We start from the raw sequence: 22,810 nt of genomic DNA on the forward strand, positions 1-22,810 counted from the left end.
GTGGCTCAGAAATCCATCAGTGCAGCATCCTATATCCAGACCCTGGACCAGGCAAATGATGATGGGGAAGCCAGTAGCTGGAGAGAATATCAAGGACCACGAAGCGGTTTCTAAGAGTAAGGCTCTCGCTCACACCCCCTTGCAAAATTAACTCTCACTCACGGCCCGTTCGGATCTTCAGTGTGTGCTAATGTCATCAGGGAAGGAAGATGGTGAGGTTAGACAAAAGGGGGAATAAAAGATTTCTTTAGCACGTTCTTGAGGATAATTTTTCAAATCAATTTCAGTAACAGTTGAAACTGTTTTCAAATTACAATGTTATTAGGAATCAACTGGTTTGATTCATGATGCTCGGCGCATTTCACAAATGCCTTTCGAGTCAGAATTTATGAAAAACGGCTTTTAACATTGTAATATTTATTTTTCTAATTATAACACTCTGAGAATGTAAATTTTTGCGGAGTGATTAGAGATTTAAAAGCTAGACATCAAAGCTTTCGAAAAGATAATAATCGGGACATCAATTTCTCAGTCTTTAAAGAGATTTAGAAACAATTTCAATTATGACGGAATAAGAATATCTAGTTAATAAGCTCTAGATACATATTAGGGGATTTAATTTCATTGCAGTAATTAATTCCCATATATTATGGATGTCGATATTAATAACTAAGTCAAACATAATCCCTGGATTAGTCAGGACTACAATTTTTCTCAAATAGCATGTGCAGGAGAAAAGCATGAACTCCAAGGACGGACAGACCCACAGTTCAATCTTGGCTTCATTATGCATTATCTGTACAACTTTGGGCTGTTTACCTAACTTCTCTGAGAATCCATTTTTTTTTCTACCTGTAAAATAGAGGCTATCATATCTATTCATACCTATTATAAGTAGGTACCTCACAGGGTTGCCTTAGAGATAACATACACGACATAAGCTTTTTATCCTAATCCTGGCACAGAGTAGATACTCACTCATGCTAATTACCTTCCTCTTTTCCAGTGTCATCCAAATTAAAAAAAAATTACCTCTACCTGAAATTTCTAGCACTTTCGTAGTAAATCACTACGAAGGGTTATTGGCTTCAGCTGACACAATTTGAAAACCAGCTCAGATCCAACAGTAAAAACTCACTGTCCCAAAGAAAACTACTATCGTGCGTATCTGTTTCTTAGGCGCGGGGCCAATGAGCCCCACCTCCATTTGACGGGGACAGAGCATCCATGTCTCGTCGGTGTTGACAACACCCACACGGTTTGCGCTGTCTGGCCACTTACTCGTTCCCGGCCGCGCGTCCGAAACGTCCACCAGGGGCCCGGTGGCCTGTGACACTGACTGGTAGTGGACCGTGTGCGTCACTGTCAGGGACTTCTGTTTCGCCGCCTCCCCAAAGTCAGCATCCGTTAACAGGACCGTGGAGCGATCGTCTGCAGAACAGCAGGGACGGGGGAAACCAGACATGTTTACCCTCTTTCCATGGCACCCTGCCTCTCTCCCCAGGTCCTTGTGTTATCATTCATTACAACCGCAATTATGGCCTCATCTAAAGCAGCAAAAACAACTAAAAATTCAAGCGCCACGTTAGAACCACTGGAGAGTGCTAAAAGTGTTGGCTTTCAGAGCATGAATGAAAGAGAGTGACCACAGAGAGGGTCTTCTCACAAAGCAAACACTGATTTGGGAAGGCTTGTTGTTGCTGCTGCCTGTTTAACAGAGTTCGGGGATTCTGTATTTGTCAAAGGCTCACCTGAGTTGTCGGCAGGGAAGCCGGCACCACCCAGTGATGGGGCTGCCCCTGCAAGTCAGCTCTGTTTGCAGGACTAGAAGAACACCGCCACCACAGCTCTCTACACTTGAGGGGCTCTCATGCTGAACTTGGCCAATGCTTGGGGTTGGGGGGGAGGTGTGGGAGAGAGAAGGGCTGGTCTTCAGAGTTTATTGATTCCTCTATTTTAGATTCTGATGTATGTTCCTTCCCACCTCTTCTGAGCCTTAATGACTCTAGAACATCTTTTAATTGATTTCTCAAAATGACTCACTTGTCAGATTTCCAAGCCCAGTTGGCACCTGAAGGTTAGGGAAGCAGGAGCCTGGGTTCAGATGAATTAGGAGCATTTTAGTGCTTGGAAAGGAAGCTGTTGGTTGAGCTGTGTGTCATTATTTGGTTGTCTCAAGATTTTCATCACTTTGTTGTGATACTTTTCACACTTCCGTAAGAGCTCTTTTACTCCAAGGGAAGCTCCCGTTAGGATATACGGATATTCATACGTTTTCAAGCACCGCAGCCCAGGATGCTGCTCATATGAGTTTATCAGTCAGCTGGGACCACGCTGCGGTGTGCCGTGACACAGAACGGTGATGTGAAAGTCATAAACAACACAGTTAGACTTCTGTGTCCAAAAAAGGCTCTGAACAGAATGAACCTTACAAAATCCAATTACTCAGGCTCTGGCAGGAGAGGAAAGCCTCTTGAAGTTAGAATAAAATTTCTTGGCAGGGAAATAGAAGAGGGACTGCCAAGGTGTCTGCTGGCATCCTGGCGTGGGATGCAGCGTGGGCTGGTACCGCAGCAGGATCCGGGGCTCAGCGCGGGGGGTCACACCGCAGCCTTCCCCTGGCCCCCAGACTGGGTGGCCTTTCTCCAGAAACAGGTTCTTACAACTGGACCTGGCATCAGAAGCCCAACATCTACATTCGTTTTTCACTAATAATACTGACATGTTCTGGTTTCCAACACTTAGCCCTGCGGAGAGCACTCTGGATTATCTGCGGGGCTAGGGTACAAACTCTTAATGGGAAATTTCAGGTGCCTGTCAGTGTGTGAGGTTAACCATTCATTCTGGCTGGAAATTAATGGCACTCACCTATTGGATTCTTGTAGTCAGAGCCCAGAGTGTTTTAAAGCATCACATTTCTACTTCCTAATAATTAGAAAATGCCATTGACCAACTGTCAAGCATCACCAGGAGGTAAACGACTCTTGGTGATCAATGATCCTGTGAGGAATAGGACGCATCTCTGGTGACGGGCAGCGACTATGGACAGAATGATGAGCAGACTTTTTCTGGTGTTAGGCCAGCAATGACTACCTATTGTAACCACTGTGGGGACAATGATTAACGGGTCTGATGAGGAACATTTATCGAATGTTGTAACTATATTATAAGGTCAAAGGAATTATATTTTGATTTCTGAACTGATGGTTCAGAGGAACATCTTGGTTTTTATGCCCAATCTATTGAGTTCAATAAAAGGGATTCCAGCTATGCTCCTGAAAGGTAAAGGTGATCAAGAACAAAGCATGGTGCTTTGTCCTGATGGGAGCTATCAAATAAAATCTTATGTATTTTAGGATGAGTAAGTGAGCCCTCCAACAACACAGGTAGTATTTAACTGAATTTAGTTGATTGAGGGCCACACTGGGCTTGACCAACCTTCTCCAAGTGCTATTATGCCTGAACCAAACTTAAAGCCAGCAAGAGCAGCCCAAACCTTAGGACTTAGGAACTTCTAAGTCAAGATGTCTCTGCTGTACTGTTAGAACATAATCATGCAGGGCGGGAGCAAGGAGCAATGGAGATGTTCTGCCAATCTGGCCATTTACCACTGTTTTTCTGGCAGGAGGCTTCTAGTATAGGTGCCAGGAGTGGGGTAATTTTAGCCAAACCACAGGATAGGGTTGCCCTGGGACCAAGTGCCAGCAAACACCTTCCAGAACAAACACTGAGCAAAGTTTGAAAAGGGCCAGACTGGGCAACCTGCCTCAGAGTCTGTTTCTATGGATACTGGAAAGCTGAGTGGTATTTCTAAGGTGAGGGCTTCTGGGAAGTAGCTTGTTGATATGGAGGCAGGTGGTGACAGTCACAGGAGGCTAGGCTGGCGGCTGGGTGGGGGCCCTGCCCTGGTTCTGCTCTAGTCTAAGTGACCTGCAAGCTATGTAAGCTCTCAATGCTCCAATTACAAAGTAGTATCTTTTTCCTACGTTGATTGGGTGGGTTAAATGAAAGGATGCACATAGAGTGCTTATAAAAGTAGGTGACATTAGAGAGCCCTCAGTAAATGTTAGCTATTCTTCTGATCATTATTGCAATGGAAATATAAAGTCTCTGATTCTGGAATAAGTAGACCTGTGTAAGAAGACAGTATAGAACAGCGGATTTTGAATGGAAAGGGCTGGAAAGAGTCAAGACAGCAGGGTTCTGGGCGAACCAGACACAGAGGTTCTCCAGGTGAAACATGGATCTGGGTGTTTCCCAAAGCACTGCCAAGGACCCCATCCCAGGGTGTCTGCGTGGTGCTGAGGGATGGTGAAAAGGCAGCCCATGCAAAGACACTTGTTTGTTAAATGCTAAGTAGATTTTAAATGTTTTCTTTAATGAAGGCCTTATTGTAGCTGAAGAAGGCACTGAGTGAATTTCCAGGATGGGCTTTAGTGTGTGACCCTTCTAGGCTTATTTGATTACAGGTGTTTGTTCTTTGGAGAGGCACCAATAGTCTCTGCAGGAAAGATCCAGCACGGATCAAAGCTGGGGAACTCCTGTCTCAGGTGACCTCTGAGCTACGTGTAAGTTCATTTCCCCTCCCACATCTGCTGGTATTTATTATTCTCCTCAATAACAATTATCTCCCTTCTACCTCTGCTTGTGTAGCACTCAAGATGTTCCCATAACTACTGGGGTTTGGGCTGAGAGGGCCCAGCTGTAGCAGCCACATTGTGGGAGGCCACGAACAAGGCACCTTACCGATGGTCTCCATTGTGTCTCTCTCTTCAATCAAAAGCTGAGCCCTGGGTATGTCAATGTGCATTCTCAAGGTCTGTTGTTGCTTGCTCAAGGTATCCGAAGTCCGCGTATTCTTACTGGGGATAAAATAGAGGGGATTCATGAACAAATGCAGTTCAGACTTACATGATGCCAACAGGTGCTTATACAACCACTGGGTTTGGTATCCAATTATTTGAATGCCTTGTGGGGATGGGAGGGGGAAAAAAAAGCAAGGAAGGAAAAGGGGATAAGGAGAAGGAAAAACATTTTTTTCTCTTCATTCAAATGATATTTACTAATATTAAGCTTCAGCAATCAGTTGTGAGGCTCAAAGAATGAAAACTGTCAATAGGGATTGGTTCCATATTGATAGAACCTTTGGAATTTCCCTTTTCTTGTGTAACGCTAAGTAAAACCAAAAAAAAAAAGTGATTCTTAAACCAACAACACTCTTCTTTGTCAGACATGAGATATTCCAGTGATGGCAAGGGAGGAAGCATGTGTGCTCGCTGCTCATTGGGTGGGGCTTCTACTAATGGATTTGTATTTACATCTGGCGTAGTTTTATTTTTGTTCTAGTAACAAATCATAAACCTTGTTAACTTCCCTGACACTAGTTTATCCTAACTGATATCGTATTTTAGAATTAAAAACAAAACCCAACTACTATAAGAATTTGTGTACCAGAAAATTACTCTTAGAGTGAGCTTCTAGAAGTAAATGAAAATAGGTAGTAAAATGGCATGGGATAATCAAATTCAGTTACAGCCTACAGAAAAAAAAAATAATCTGCATGTTTTACAAAAACACAAAAAAAGTCCTACATCACAGGAGTGATTGTGCAGTCTTCACAGAGTTGTAAGGATTGAGAAGATTTCGAAATAATGTATAGTTGACCCTTAAAGAACGTGGGTTTGAACTGAACGGGTCCACTTATATGTGGATTTTTCTCCATAAATACAGTCTGGTACTGTAATGTTTTCTCCTCCTTATGATTTTCCTAGTCACATTTTCTTTTCTCTAGCTTATTTTATTGTAAGAATGCAGTATATAATACATATAATACGCAAAGTATGTGTTAATTGACTGTTTATGTTATGGGTCAGGCTTCTGGTCAACAGTAGGCTACCAACAGTTAAGTTTTGGGGAAATCAAGAGTTATATGTGGATTTTTGACTGTATGTGGGGGTTAGCGCTCTTAATGCCTGCATCGTTCAAGGGTCACCTGTGTAGTAAAACAACTTCTAAAGAGCAACAATCACTCAGAATAATTCATCAATGTGATAAACTATGGCATCCATAAATCCAGCTCAACAATTGCCAAAATCGACTTTGAGAAAGATTTCTGGCGCCTACTTCACCGGATGATTTACCTCTGTGTTAGTTACTTTTAGTAGAGAATGATAAAAGGATAGTCATACTACGTCTTAAATGTTTTTCTTCCCGACTAAGCATTCCCCAGGAGTCCTAGGTCCTTTCTTGTTGATGAGGATTCATCTACCCTTGAACCCTGTAGCTGAAGGAATGTTAATAATCCGAAGGTCAAGTTCATTCAAGAACCCCAGTAGACATTTAAATGTTGAAGTCTGTGTTAATATTCTGAATATTTTGTAACGGCCCTTCCCTCATTTGAGTATAAACAAAACACCCTACAGAAACAACAGCTTCTAAGAGGTGCGTCATTCCTACTTAGGACTTGATCTTGAACCAGATTTCTTGCTCTGCAGATGAGTAACTGGGTTATGTAGCTAGATCATGCTAATTATGCAGAGCCCAAATTCAAATGTTTGGCCTGAATTCTTCCCATCGTCTATATACTTTTTGAAATTATTTACTTAACTACGCTTTCATTTTGTATGTGTGTGTGTGTGTGTTTTAAAGCAAAGATTCAAATACTTGTATAAAATGAAGAACATTTTGGTGACTTGGGGGTTGCAGTTTAGACAAGCTCTATTTCCACAAAAACAGATGGGGAACTACTCCTCTGTGAGTATCTGAAAGGTCTGTTTAGAAACTCCACTAGGGACTTGAGCTTGTCCTTGCACCAAAAATAGAAATGTGAGCTAGTTCCTTCTGCTCATCATGAATAGTTATGAGGCAGTCAGTGGCTGCTCTATTAAACACTATGAACCCGAGTGCAGACTATCTTTAACAATAAGGGGTCCACTGTCAGACGGACACAGGAAGCATGCTAAATAGCTACTGTGCCCCACTGCAGTGGGCACGAGGACTTAGAATTGATTGAACTTCATAAACAGAGACAATCAAAGCTGGAAGTAAATTTCTCCTTCTCCTTGAAGGAATGCACGCTGTCAAGCCCTGTAGTGGAAAGGCAAGAACATGGCCCAACAAACCTTGAGATTCAGGAGCTAATTGTTCCTCTCTCCCTTTGCATTGCTGTTCCCTTTGCTTAGAAGAAATGTCTCCTCCCCCCATCCCAGTGGCCAAGTGGCTGGCTCCCTCTCTGGCTTCAGGGCTTGGTGCAGGTGCTGTCTTCAATGGAGCCAGACTGGCCCAGCTCTGGGCACTGCTGATGCTTCTCCTCCCCATCCTCTGTTGAATCTTGTTTCCTCGGCACTGAATACTCTTGAGCATGTGTTTAATTGACTTATCTTGTTTGTGATCTGTCTCTTCCACTGGAATATGAGCTCTACAAGGGATAATTCCTTCCGTTCTGCCCCTATATACCCCTGGAACTTAGAGCAGTATGTGGCCAGAGTAGGTGCTCAATAAGTAGTTGTTGAAGCTTGTTGAATAAATCATGTTGTTTGGAGGGTACAGTGGGAGTGAGTGACAGGTCCCAGAGGAGGTAATATTGTTCTCATTTTAAAGGGTTATTAGGTCTCAACTTTCTTAATGTGGCTGCCATAGTCTATAATCTATGGTTCTAGGGAGGCTGATTCTCTAAAATTATAACAATTGGTCATTAAAACAGCAGTAAACCCTCCCCTCCCAAAAGAAAACCTATTTGAGGAAAACTCATTTGTGAAAAAGTTGTGAATGTTTTCACTGTAGAAACAAAATTGCATCTTTTTTATGATATGGAGTCATGCTAAATATGTTAGTTATTATTGAAATATCATCTTCCACCATCCATTTGCCATCTGGTTGTCTGATTAAAATGACAAAGAGCTGACCCTCGTTCACCAAGGATTGTATTTCCCAGCTTAGCCAATAAATTACTTGCAGTTGTTAAAACTCTTTAAAGTCTTGGTATTTCCTTAAGCTTTGGGGGGGGGGGACTGATGAAAAAGTCTGCACATCACCCACCTTCCCAAATATGATATGAAGCATTCCATAAGTTTAGAATAACTGTAGGGCTATCAGGACCTCATTATAATAGTTGAGTGGGTTTTTTTTTGTTTGTTTGTTTTACTATTTGTCTAAAAATATGAACATCAAAAAAGCTAAACTTATTTAAGTTCTCAGTTTGAACCCTTCTCCACCCTTTTCCACTTATAGATAGCTTTTGATAATACTGGTCTTTGTATATTAACCACGTATTGGCTAATGCCTCAGAGCAGGCTAGTCTTACCTCTTAGAAGGCTGGTATTTTTCTTTAAATTATTTTCACATAATCATAAAAAAGGAAAATCCTTTCTATCTGGGCATGGTGGGTGAAGTCTCTCTTTCTCTCTGTGGGGGGTGATTTGCATGGGTGAAATAGAGGAATGTGCGGAAGCACAAAGCCCAGCGACGGGAGATGGGAGATGATACCTTGTGGGGGATACCCTGGCACCAGCTTATCTGTGTTTGTCCCACAGTAGCATCTGCCTTCCTGGCCCTGGGACAGCTAATCCCACTAAAGTATGCAGATACATTTTTTGTGGAACATGGTTGGAAAATATGTTACCTTCACCAAGATCACAGAATGATAAAGCTAGGAATAATTGCAATATTTTTAGATGAGGAAAGTGGGGCACAGAGGGAAAATGAGTTGCCCAAGATCACAGAACCAGCAAATGGCAACGTGAGGCCTACAACGTAGGCTTGTGGTTCTATGTTCTCACTGCACCAGCCTGCTATGTCCTCAATTTCGCACTCAAGCAGCAGCGAAGATCAGAGACAGCAGTTCTGTAGCCTCTCTATACCAACAGATATGACTTGCCTAGATTTTCTAGACCACATTCGAAATATGGTTGGCCCTCAAATCTCCAGGTAGGTGACAAGGTCTTTTGTTGCTTGGCCCCATTAACCTGCCAAACTTAGATTGAACTGACCCTTCATGATTAAAAGCATTGCGTTTGCTTCTAAATTAATCCCATAAAAATCCACCTATTTGAGAAGCTTAGAAATTCTCTTCCTTTTCAATCACTGTACCCTCTGAAGGAAAACCACCTCAACTACCTTAAGTGGGAGTAATTACCAGTTTGAATGTTCCTAATTTCATATTGGCAACTGTTAACCTCAAATACCACTATTAATTCCTGCTTTACTCAAGAGGTGGTCTTTCAACCACAGTGATTGACCTATTAATGAAGAAGATGCTTTTTGATGTCTTGCTTGGGGCTAATAAGAAGAGGGAGGGATGCATTCTAGGATATTAGAGAAGCTAATACCTACTCATCCTAACCAAACAAATGTTGAACATGTCAGAAAACACAGATTCCAGTGTCACGAGGTTTGGGCAGACATGATCTCTAGTTGAAGAGTGGCTGAAGGAAGTGGCTGGAAGGTCTCTGGGAGGGCTGCAGGACCCAGGCTGGGGTACAAACCAGTGAAATAGGCTGGGGTGGAGATGGGGATGGTGATCTGTTATACAGGGCAAAAGTCATGCCCAGTCTACAGGGAGCATTTGATGGAGCTCCAGACTGCCATTATCTCTAAGGTGTGCCCAGTATGGCCAGAATACTTTCAAGAAAGTCAGAAAGCTACAATTTTATACGAAATCTCTTAGGAGGGCGAGTGATGTGATGAGCACTGGGTATTATACACAACTAATGAATCACTGAACACTACATCAGAAACTAATGATGCACTATATGTTAGCTAATTGAACGTAATAATAAAAGAAAAGAGAGAAAAAAGAAATCTCTCAATTTCTAAATGTCATCAATGAATTCATATTTTTAAGTCTACATTAGAAAGTTTATTTTATTTGCTAGATAAGTTACTATAAATTGAATGACTCTGGCTTGTTTTGTTTTGTTTTGTTTTCCAGATGTTTTGTCAGATTTGCTCTGCACAGGTGCATGCGTGTTTGGATGCCTTCCACGTGACCACAAAAATGTCCCAATACTTGCTTAGCGAACAAGTACAGACTTATATTAGAGCATGGACTCCGAGCATTTCATATAGATTTTCATATTCTCCTCATGCAAGTTTGATCTAGAAAGATGCGGTCAAGGACCCATTATGAAAGATACATTTTATAGGCCGTTTGCATTTCTGAGTTCTCCTCTGAGGTCTAGATTCCTGCTACCAGCTATCTATTTGACATTTTCATTGGACACTTGGAAAGCATCCCAAATTCAACATGACCCGTACAAGTCTTTTCATTCCCATCAACATTCCCCTTTCCCTGTCCTAAAAAAAAAAAAAAAATCTGTACCCTGCATCTATCTTCCTAATTCCTAATTTTAGCAAATGTCACTTATGTTTAATTGCTCACTCCAAATATTTCAGAGTAAACCTGAGTCCTCCATATCCTTTACCTACAATGCACATAGTTTTAAAACACGGTATGGCCAAACAAAGATGTCTGTGTAAAATGTAATCAATGGGCCAATGGCAGTTGACCTCTGCCTTAGGTCTTCAAAGATACTGGTGATATGGGTCATGGGCTCTTTGTGAATAATAAAAAAAGTACCAATTTTATATGCAAAGATGGGGAAGGATGTTAAATCCAACTGCGGTGGGGTGGGGAGTAGGAGAGACCCCATAGCCCATCCTCTTTTTCTCCTACGGTAAACATCCTAAAATGGCAGCACCATTAGGGTCCCTGACATTTTTCTTATCTGATTTCCAGACTCTGATTATCCTTTTTCACTTTTGGTTTAATCATTACAATACAAAAAAGGCTTAAAATGTAAATACTGGGGTGTCTTCTACAGCTGTGAAAATTCACTTACTTATTCAACTACCACTAGTCATTCATCAACTATAGTGCTGGTATTTCTAACATGAGGATGACATATCAGGCTATGACCTCCAAGACCAGACAGTGAATAGATATTTGCAGCAGAAGTTGGTGAGTGCTCTAGTGGAGGGGTGCTCAAGGTGCCATGGGAGCTGAGGGCAGGGAGAATCTTTCTTGATCATCCCATCTCCTTAGAAGAGCACAGTGCACAATGCATTTCCTCTTTTTTTTTTTTTTTAGTTTAAATTCAATTAGCCAACATATAGTACATCATTAGTTTTTGGTGTAGTGTTCAATGATTCATTAGTTTCGTGTAACACCCAAAGCCTTTTGGGTTTTCTTTTCACTTGACTAACTGTTAAAGAAGAAGGCTCAACCTCAAAGATAGTATATTTGGGTGGAAACAAAACCAAAACTACTTCCTTATAATGTGCCTTTTTAGTCCCAGCTTAATGGGAAACATTCCACTGGGTGAGTTTGGTCAACAAGACAACTACCTATGGCATGTATAAAAGTATATTATTTGGTATATACATATCACATTAGGCATAACATGGATATTTGGTACATAGAATGGACTTTATGTATCAAAAATAAGATGTGCTATCAATTTCAGATAATTATTTAAAAAACATTAAAGCAAGTTGGAAATTATTCTTTTAAACATGATATCTGAGACGGTAGGTTTTGCTCTTACCTCATGAGCATTTCAGCTAAACTCTTCGCATCTGGGGAAAGAAAGTTAATATTAGTACATGATAAACAACTCATTAACATTCACTTAGAAAAAAAAAACATTCACTTAGGCATTTACAGCAAATATTCTACAGAGTCAGATGACAACAGCCATTTTAAAATGTAAATGTAAATCCATATATCACTACTAATAACCAAAAGTTTAGTGGATTCCTTATTTCTTCTACATGAGAGAGTATATTTATATATTTTTGAAAAAAATATATTTTTGAAATATATATATTTGAAATATATATACATATATACATATATACATAAACATACATTTCAAAAAAAGCATAATACTCTGGGATCATAAAAATTCTCAGACACCTGCTAAAGTCTTCTTACAGTGTATTTATTTGCCAATTTTTGAAAACCCAATTTTATTTTCAGTAGTCAGAAAATTAACGTTTTCAAAGTAGTTTATTTATGTAGTACACATTCTACTCTTTTTGTTATCAAAATATCAAAATTTAAAAACGTATGACACTCTAGATCACTTTAAAAAGGCATTATTATAGAGCTGTGAGTTCCTTAGGTTGATCAAAGAATTGTATAAATGGCATATCACTGTGTCTAGAAACTCAGATGCTTATTTCAAATTCCAAAGTAAAAATTTTCTTTATTTTTTGTCTCTGAGGACATTGTTTACTAAGATTTGGTTACCACCCCTGACAAAAGAAATTCTGTCTAAAAATGATGTGGAAAAAAAATTCTACATTTTTGGTGGCATTGCTTTGAAGTCCTCATCTCCCTTAAAATATAATTTGTTTTTCTTCTTAGACATTTTGTCCTGGCAAGAAATGAATGTTTGCTTTCTTAGAATACAAAAGCCCTCTTCTTGCTTTTCTTTTTAAAAAGTCTTGATGTTAACTGTGGTATTCAATGAACAGAACTTTCTGGAAATGGATTCAGCTATGTGACTGGCTCTATAGGGGAGAAATGCAAATGTTGGAGCATTTTCATCTCATCTTTCATCTTTTGGGGGCTGACATTTAAGTGCAATCATTGTCATGTCGGGAGCAGCATGGGATTACTGAGGGGGTGCGGGCAGTCACGGGGATAACCACCCATGGGCTGGTGCCTCCATGAACCAAAGCTCAGTTTTTCAAGTCAGCCATGCCAGCTCCCACTGGTAACCTCACAATGGGGCCCTGGTTTTGTGCACAGATGGGTTCTGGGAAATGAAACAGATGGGAAATGAAACAGCTCTCTCCCCACCCATATGGTGAAGCAAAGAAAGCAAACCAGCTTTTAACTTCCTAGTTCATGTCTTTCTCTGCAACAACCAAGCAGATACGAGTTTCTTCTCTTCCTGAATGATTTAACACTTGCAAAGTAAATATATATATCATGCCAAAAGCGTGGGATTAATTAGCTCTATGTAACAGCCAAGCAGTGGCTAGCTCAACAGTCTAAAAAAGAGGGGGAAATTTAAGGAGTACACACTGTACTTCAGCTCATGATTGGAAGGTAATTCAGTCTCCAGCATCTTCAGAATGGACCTGGTTTCCTCGTTTTGCTCATTATCATCATGCTTTTTCTGTTCCTGAAGTCAGCGCAGTTTTCTGTCTCATGATTTTTTTCATATCCATGTGCTAAGGAATTACATCATCCAACATGTGGGAAAAGAGCTCCCCTCAAATACTGGCATGCTCTAACTGCAAGCAGGCGTCTTCGCTGTGGTTAAGCTGGTCCACAGCTGCCGCCACCCTGAGCCATTTTGGTCCATGCTTCCCTATGCTTATCATCTTACAACACATCCCTTTCTCTTTCTGTCTGGTTACTATGTCCTCCTGATTTCATCTGAAATTGTGAGAAAATTGCTATTAATTGAAATTCACTTCTTCTGTGAGTTTGCTCTCAAGAGTCGCTGGTGGAATTTTACTCACACTGATGGGGGCTCAACAACACAGGTGGCACCGGGCAGGGACTGTGTGCAAATGTCTTCTGGGAGTGGACATGGGGTGGGCTGCGGCCACAAGGGAGCACACACTGGGAATCTGGATTGTGCCAGTCTCTGCCTGGGAATTATCATGCCTTCCTTCAGAAGCCAGGACATTGAGACCCAGATACGTTCCGTAATCTGTTGCCCCTGAGCAGGAATTCATAACCAATGTCTGTTGGTTCAAACTTTTTTTCCATCACTATCCTTAAGGTTCTTTATACATAGACTGGGATTTGTGTCCTATCCTCAGGTACACACAGAGGCACAGACACCTAGTACCAGCTGACTGAGGGAGATGATCCCAGGATCATTGGTTTCAGGTTGAGTCAATCTGGAAAGATCCAAGACTGCTCACCTTAAAGGGAACATGGGACTCGGGTAGCAAAGACTCCAATGGGAAGAGAGCTCCATGGCACAAAATCAGTGTGCACTGGAATTTGAGCTCCTTCAGGAAGTAAGGAATAGGTCAGTTTGACTGTAGAGAGAAGTTTCCAGGAGTGATTGTGAATTGGGGTTGGTCAAGGCATACGGAGTTGAGGAGGTGTGACTTTGTGTTACTGGCCATAATCTGGACCAAGAAGAGGAGTGAAAGGAGAGCAGAGGTGGTGATGGCTGGGTGTGGGTGCTATGTACTAGCATCAGTCCATCCAGAGTGGGTGGAATGGGGGCTGGGGACAGGGACTTGGTGGCGAAGGTGAGAGGCTGGGACGGTTGGCTGTAGTGATCATGGGGGCGGGGAGCATTTGATGCTAGAGCAGATGGATGGTGTCTGCAAGAATTTGGACTGCTGGGTGTGGAAGGGACCAGCAGACAGGTTGCAGGGAGTCTAGGGAAATGGCAAGATTGAGGATATGCAGGGCTGGATGTAGGGTAACTCAGCGACAAGCACAGGAGTCTGAAAGGACATGGAAGCAGCAATGTGGGTGGAGCCGAGATGCTTGGCTTCAAACCTACCGCAGTACTCGGCCATGTTAACGTAAGCTGTGGGACATGAGGTAAGGCTGTTCCAGGCAGATTTGGAATCGAGTTTGAGAGAGATTTCAGGACTGAGATGGGGTCTAGGGTCTTCTTCATATTCATGTAGGGATAGTGAAAAGAGATGACAAAATCTCGGACACATTAGGGGTGAGAAGAGAATCTGGGGCAAGTGAAGAACACTTTTAGAATCTTGGAATCATGGAATCTTAAGAGCATGAAAGAATCTTCAAGTCAGCACTGCAGTAAATGTTTGCCTCCTTGCCACAGTGTCTTGGGCAGATATTCAAATGAGCTGGGCCACCGAGCACTCCAGGGAGGGGTCGATGCTGTCGCCACCCTTACAGCGCCCCACCTCCCGCTCTCAGGTTTGACTCGCTGTCAAGTCTGTTGATCTGTCACCTCAACATGTCCCCATGGGACCTTTGCTTTTTTTCTCTCTGCTCAGTTCGAATCTCATGACGAGTCAGCAGCCTCCTCCTTGGCCTCCCCACCTCCAGTGTGTCAGTCCTCTAAGTGACATGTACCTGCAGGAAGGGGGATGGATCTGAAACACACCCCTCACTGTGTCACACCTGTGCTTTGCAACTCTCAAAGGGACCTCCCTGCCGATAGGACTCGGCACAGAGCAAGAGCCTTTGCATGCTGGTCCCAAGCAGTCTTTCCAGCCCTGCTGCCCCTCACGTCCAGCCTCTAGACCCAGGTTCTCGCTCTTGCGTTCTTTGCAGACCCCATGACAGGGCTCCTGGAAAGCTTCCTTTGTTACTGCACCACATGCAGATGCGACTTGCCCTGTGCAGCCTCCCAAGCCCCCAGGTGAAGTTGGTGCCTTGGTTCTCTGGACCTCAGGCACCCCTCTGCACCGTGTCCAGCACAGGCTTCTCCACTTGACACGGTGGTTTCTTGTTCCCATGTCCTCTCTCCATTGGCTGAGTCATCTTCCTCTCCAGGCTCAGCCCAGTCCCTGCTAGGCACATCAGCTTTTCCTGGAGATACATTTCCTTGTGGGAAACATCATTCTGCTCTTGTGGTGAGAGCCCTTGATGTAATTTCTACCTGGACATAATGAGGACACCTGGAACCATTCATAAGCCATGCGAGTATCTCCATGCCGATGCAAGCCACCTGTCTCTTTTCCAAGTTGAAGTTTCTAATTTTCTCAATCCCTCCTCAGGTAGCATAATTTCTAGGTAATTCTCTTCCTGGGACTCTCTTCTATGAAAGACCTGTGATTTCTTATTGTCCTTTATTAAATAAGGCCGAGCGCAGAAACTGGTCATTTTTTGATATTCTCTTTCTCACACACCCGTGAGGACACGATGCTCATTATGTGTGTTGCAAATGAATTTTTACAACTTATATAGAAGATTTTACAATGATCCCTATTACATTTTATCTCTTTGGTTCCAGCCTTTCAAAACTCTTCAAATTTGGAGTCTTCCCACTAATACATTAGCTTTCCCCCTTGGAGTTCTGGCACCTCCAAAATGGGCTCAGCCTGCCCAGACTTCAGCCTGGTACTCTTTTATTAGTCAGCCCTGTCCCAATGCAAGTAGAATTTGTCTGGGCCTCTGCTGGTCCCTATAATTTCCTGATTGCTCACAAACCATCCTTTCTATAACCTAAACTACTTTATTTCAATCTGTAATTTTTAGAATTTATTGTTTTTGACAATGGGTATGGAGTATAACTAGTTTCCAACACCTTTAATTTGATTGTTCAAATATTATCCAGAAAGATTTTGGGATTATGTCTGGAAAATGTTTGTCCAGAATCCTAAGACATCATCCTTTGGGGTCTAGGGACTAGTACCACGTGATATCCTTCCTAATAATTCCTGTGGGAAAAAAAATCTTCCCCTTCAGTGTATTATCATAACATTTATTGGTGTCCATTGTATGTTGCTTATCATTTAGAATTTGTGTAATAGTTTCTTGTAAACATGCCTTCCTCCCCACTATCAAGAGATCAGAACTATTATTTTATTCAGTTTCCCTTTTTTGCTCCCATAATGACTAGAACATAGTAGGTTTTGAAATAATAAGTCAATTTAAATAATCAGGGGCTCTGATTATTTTCTTAAGCTCCTTCCTTCCTTTCTTCCTTCCTTCTTTCCTTCTTTCCTTCCTTCCTTTCTTCCTTCCACTTTTCCTTCCATCTTTCCTTCCTTCCTTCATCCCTTCCTTCTCTCCGCCTTTCTTTCCCTCCCTCTCTCCCCTCTTCTATCCTCCTTCCTGCTCCCTCTCTGTCCTTTTTTTCCTTTTTTATAATTCTTGTTCCACATTTTATGGTTTGAATAGCACTTCTCCTGGTGCACATCAAAGCAAGACAGACATTGAGTTGTTCTTTCTACCTGCCATCTGTTAATATGAGAACATCATCTCAAGGCTTGTTCTTGCTAATCAGCCTCTTGTGTTGTCTGTCACATTTTCCCCCCACAAATTTCAGCTCAATCTGAGATTTAGACTTTGTGACACCTTTCCTAAAGTCCTTTGCTACTCCTGCATATCCATCCTTGGCTCTGTGTTTCCCTGTTAATCTTCTGGGCTGGGGCGTGATAGAGAAATATCACCAGGATATTTGGAAGGAAGGGGTTTCAAAAAATAACATTTGCTAACACTCTGAATGTGCAAAGAGTCCTATCAAATGGTAGCTGGAAGGAGAATTTGGTGATCAGAAGGTAACTGGTCATCTGCCTTCAGGAAAGCATTTGAGGGGTGGGAATGGAAGTGAGACCGTGAGGATTCAGGAGCTGGTGAGAAGCGATGCAGCTGAGTATGGAATTGTCTTTCAATAATACAGAGAGAAGGACATCAGGTAGAAGATATGGAAGACAGAGGTATTGAATATAGAGATAAAAAATGAATAAACCAAATATTTACCATGGGAAAAAAAATAAAATTATAAAGTAGCTGTTGATTCTGTGTTAATGTATCTTCTGACTCCATGTTTCATTGACAACACTTTCAAAGTGAACAATATTGATGGGATGTCCCATTTCTTTCTTGACCATTCCCAAATCTGAGGAAGTTTCATGGAAAGAGAACTGGGGTTGGGCAGCAGCAAGCTGGGCACTCTCTCTAGCTCTGTCCTGGTATGTAATTTTGGACAAGTTCCCTTAAGTTTCCATATCAGCAAAACAGGGCATAATATAATATCAAGTTTACACTCTATCTTTTTGCACTGCTGTGGAAAGACAAAGACAAGGTAGCGTAGAGTTAAGTGTGATGGAAGAGGAAGAAGGTGAAAAAGTAGATATGAGTCCTCTATTGATTACTGCATGATTCAGTGGGCTCTCAGGAAGAGGCACCCCTGTTGGGTAACGAGTATTATAGCATGGTCTCGCCCAGTTCCCGTGTTCTTTTTGTGGACCACTCTTCCCATTGTGGTTCTACACGCAGCACAAAAGTTCTCATCCACCAGGCAGCGCCGCCATGTGCCTCGGGAGAGCACAAGGCAAGTCTCAAGCACTGCAGCTCTGCCAACTGAGAGTCTGAGCTGCCTCATATTTTGCGTGCCCAAATGTTTCATTAAAAAAGAGAAATCCTATTCATAGCCACACGACTACACTTTCATTTCTGAAGTTCTAGTTAAGTAAAGTGGAATATGCTTAGGTTCATACTTCTGTTGGGCAGTGACTTGCACACACCCCCCAAAATAAAAACCAGTTTGGGAGTAGCAGATTTTATCTAGCTTTACTATCTATCAAGAGTTCTTTGCAAACTCCCTGACAATAATCCCTGCTTTTCTGTGGAATTGAAATGGGTCTCATAAAGTAGATCTTTTCGTAAGAGCTATGAGCCTGCCTTTATGTTTTTTTTTACCAGATGACAAATAGGACTTCCAATCATCAGCATGCTATGAAAGCTGATCCAAAAACCACAACTAAATAAATATTCAAAAAAGAAAACAATATATACTTGCAATCTAAGAACTGCAAGTACAAACACAGACCAACTAGAACACCCAGGGGGGCAAGGCGCCAGGCCTGACGCCAACTCTCTCCCTCCTTATTACCCACTCTCTGTACCTCGCTCCACTGGCTGCCCTTGGCTTGGCCCTGCTGCCATCCTAATGCTCCTTTGCTCCCCACTCTGATACAGAGACCCCTTTTACTCAATTCTCCCATTGCAAGTTTGGAGTTTTGAAAGAATAATTTTATTAAGAAATTAAGGCTTAAAAAAAGAAAAAAAAAGAAAAGAAGGAAGGAAATAGGGAAGGAAAGAAGGAAGGAAGAAGGAAGGAAGGAAGAGAAATAAAGTTTCAGAGCACATGTTTCTGATCTCAAATAAACCACAGTTTGGATATTCATTAGCTTGGTGAAGAAGTCTCTACACTGCTCTTCCTTTAGATTATTAAAGTTCAAGCGAATTTTTGGTCTTACAACTAAGGAAAGCATTTAGCTCATTTGCAGAGCAGATGAATGGGATGTTGGAGCTCAGCAGATGCTGGCCATCCCTCATGGCCCGCCCTTTCACCTGTGCCCATGTAGAACCACGAGGCCACATTCTCTCTGGGAGTGGCCTTCCGGAACTGATCTGTTTTTATAATATTAACCCATTTCAAAGCATGCTTAAAATAACTAGGCTTCTGTTCACAGGAAGAAAGGCATTTTGCCACAGAAGCATGGTCAAATTTTATATCCTCCATTGATTTTTATCTTTAGTTTATTTGAAGTTCCAGAAGTAGCTTTTAGGCTTGGCATGCCAGTTGACCCAACTGGCTGGTGCCAACATAACTTTGCACCTTCTTGGGTAGACTCACACTAAAGGAGGAAGTTTTTAGTGATACTGGTGTTGATTACTTGATGTGGGAATCAAATTTTTACAAGGTTAGGGCTTCTGGGATTATGGACCCAGCCAGAGATTTGTTCTGTAACCTTGCACTTTGAAGGATTTAGAAGTGGGGAAAAATCAGGGCATGATTACAAGCAAAATATGGCTTCTGGACTCCTGGATAAGGTCACAGATTTTTTAAAAAATGTAGCACTTGCAGACAATTTAGACTTAGGAGGTGGCTATGCTCTAAAATTAGTAAAGTTCTCAGGAAGGAAGAAATATAGGTTGGCTAAATTGTTTGAGTCCTATCTTCCTTTTCTTTTCCTTTCCTTTCCTTTCCTTCCTTCTTTCCTCTCTCTCTCTCCCTCCCTCCTTTCTTCCTTCCTTCTTTCTTCATTTTTACCTAAAAGAATGTTATGTTATATTCACCTAACTAGGTTGTTTGTCTACATGGTAAAACATACCTTGCTTATAAACATCTAGCAATCAAACAAGGTCAAAAATACGAAGTTGACCTTAAATAGTAACTCTAACAGTGTCCATTAGGAATCCCACAATATTTTTCTATAATCCAAATTTTATTTCCAGTTTTGATCCTTATCAGTGGTTGTTCAAGCAACATTGACATATTATTAGAAATGTCTTTATTTGGGACAATAAAAATATTGTATGACGCAACCCTTTCTGTTGAATCTGTAAATATATTTGAACTCATTCTAATCCAGGCACAGGATCAGTGCCTTATGTGGGTCAGATTGTAACTAGGTGACTCTACCACTGAGCTCTGTTTAATAGGTAGGCACCTACTACATTAAGCTCTGGCTACAGTTTTCCTCTATGAGTGAGTTGGAAACATTTTATGTCATTAATTAACATTGTGTGGGCTCTGCTGGACTAAAAGAGAGATGTTTTGGGGGGCAAGACCAGCCCCCCTGCCCCCAATAACCTATGTCACCTACTCTGTCCTTTCATGGTGCACTTTTCACAGTTAGAGAAAGATATCTGTCTCTTGTAAGCCTTTACTCACTGCCACTAGAGTGTCAGCTTCTATGGTTCTGGGACAGGATTGCAGTCCTCATTTTTCTCTTTGGGACCTAACCAAACCCTTGTGATCACGATATAGAAGTGGTTAATAAGAAAATTTTATGTTCGTTTTAAAAACGGTGACAGCCAGCACATGGCAGATGTGGTTTGTTGATTTGAATTTACTTCTGTGCGTCTGCATTAAAATGTGCTGATCACTACATCAAAAAGTAATGATGTGGGCGCCTGGGTGGCTCAGTTGGTTAAGCGACTGCCTTCGGCTCAGGTCACGATCCCGGAGTCCTGGGATTGATTCCCACATCGGGCTCCCGGCTCAGCAGGGAGCCTGCTTCTCCCTCTGACCCTATCCCCTCTAATGCTGTTTCTCTCTCTCTCTCTCAAATAAATAAATAAATAAAATCTTTAAAAAAAAAAAGAAAAAAAAAGTAATGATGTATTGTATGGTGACTAACATAACATAATAAAATAAAATAAATAAATAAATAAATAAATAAAACGTGCTGTTAGGAAGCACGTGGAATTGGATGCCCGGTCCTTTGCATTCTCACTGCCTTCTTGTCCGACTCTGGGTTTGGAAGGCTTTGCGAAGTGCATACAAAATGCAAGAGAGCAGACACTCCTGAACTTCGGCAATCTGCTTCCCTGGGATTCTTTGCTCCCCAGCATCTTGCATAAATAAACACTCTTTCCCACAGTATTTGTTTTCTTCCTGCTGAAACCTTTGTGTGGGCTCTGTCTTTCCTCGGGCACAAAGAAAACAAAACCATTTCTGGGGAAGGAAAGGTTGTGCTCTCTGATGTGATGTATTGCTTTCTTTACCAAAAGCCTTTGATGAAATACTGGTGTCTAGGAGTAGAGATGTCCACAGTAACAATGCCAGTCCCAGGATATTTTCTGGTGGGAGCCCTTGCAAAACAATCCCTGAATGATAAGACATTGTTAAGAAAAACAGTAAAGGTGCATGGGCCCGCCATCAGTACAGCCCAATATGTTGGTAAGAGTTAGAGGCATCTTCAGAATCTTTAGAGACTGGGGTGCTTAGATTATGAGTAGAATAGGGCAAATTAAACAACAGCTGGGAAGGAAGGAGTAATTCAGTAGAACTGGGGGAAAGGAATGGTGAATTTGGCAGAGGGTGGTAGAATACCAGGAAGGAGTACCTTCATGTTTAATGCATTTGCTGCCAAACCCTTGTGATCAAATGGAAATGATTAAGAAAAAAAATTTACTGTTGGTTTTAGAAGATGTTACATGAACAATTCATAACCTTTGAAATGCAGCTAGCTAGATCTGGCCATCTAAATGCAACAAGGACAGATCCTTGCTGGTCCGTCAGTTATTGGCTCCTCAATAATATTGTCTGTAAAGTCCAGAATATGGGATTCTGTTGTCTGTGAAAGGGTTAGAAAAACATCCTTTTGGTATCTTAGTGATGAGCACTTGTGAATGTAATCCAACACAGTTCACCTTATACTGGATTTCTCAACATATTAAGCAATATGTTGCTCTTACGTAGTTCTTAGATGGCGTCCCTTTCTCTCCCCAGTTGGGATTAATTGCTTCTTCTTTTGAGCATATGTAGGATTTATTTGAAGCCCTATTTTAATATTCATGACATTTTTGTTCTTTTCCTGGTAGATGCTCATGTGTCTGCCTCCCACACTAAACCCAAAGTTCAGAAGGCTCTTTCTCTTCATCTTGATACATCAAGCACCAAGCATGGTGCTTAGGATATATAGGATTTACTAAGGTAAGTCTGCAAAATTAAATAAGTGGCTAACAGAATTTAGCAAGGATATTTCAATGAGACCGGTGGCTCATCTGAATGATGGGGCTGTGGGAGATTTAAATGGAAGGGCTATTAACATGTACAGATGGAGCGTGATGTACTTCAAATATTTTAATTTTTCAGTTAAGTGGAAGCAAATTGATAGGAAGCTGTGTTAGGGCCACATAAAGAGAAATGCTTCGCATAAGCACAGACAAGAGAAAGTATCACCATGTTCTGCTGCTCTCATCAGGTGATAGCCAACGGAAGTGTTTGCAGAACATGTCCATGTTTTCCGTTGGGATCAGCGATGTCTGGGGATGTCACAGATAGGTCTTGGGGACTGGGCTTCCAGACTTGTTCCTCAGATGTAACACTGAGGAATATGCAGGACGCTGCCTGATGTTACTCCGCACTGGACTGATGAAATGCGAACATCGTGTCCATGCATTTTATCAAAAAACGGGCTTCGTTAAATACTCTGACAGATGAAAAGCAAAGGACTCGGAACCACTCTTCCTGCATGGGGTTTCATGTTGGAAAAAGCTCATTTTCCTCACACTGCAGAGCAAGGGCAAGGAAGGGCTCTTGGCCAGAAGCTAGAAATAGCTTCGTCACCGGGACCTCACCGAGCTAGACATAATAATAACGGTGCCTGCTCACAATGGCTCTCGTCTGGCCGAGGCTCTTGTCTTCCATGGTTTTTTTGTTGT

At 41.8% G+C, this 22,810-nt stretch overlaps 1 protein-coding gene across 3 annotated transcripts in view; it reads right to left on the reverse strand.

Annotated features, from left to right (window-relative positions):
• The window catches only part of DSCAM (DS cell adhesion molecule), a 791,005-nt gene that overhangs the window by 22,092 nt on the left and 746,103 nt on the right, over nucleotides 1-22,810 (reverse strand). For all 3 annotated transcript variants that reach the window (XM_032392604.1, XM_032392602.1, XM_032392603.1), the window contains 3 exons: nucleotides 11,544-11,574; nucleotides 4,747-4,862; nucleotides 1,282-1,431 (listed from right to left, as the gene is read on the reverse strand). In XM_032392604.1, coding sequence (XP_032248495.1) covers nucleotides 1,282-1,431; nucleotides 4,747-4,862; nucleotides 11,544-11,574 — 297 coding nt within the window. The remainder of the gene's footprint in view (nucleotides 1-1,281; nucleotides 1,432-4,746; nucleotides 4,863-11,543; nucleotides 11,575-22,810) is intronic.

The sequence above is a fragment of the Phoca vitulina genome, unplaced genomic scaffold, assembly GCF_004348235.1.
Source record: "Phoca vitulina isolate PV1807 unplaced genomic scaffold, GSC_HSeal_1.0 scaffold68, whole genome shotgun sequence".
Taxonomy (NCBI): Eukaryota; Metazoa; Chordata; class Mammalia; order Carnivora; family Phocidae; genus Phoca; species Phoca vitulina.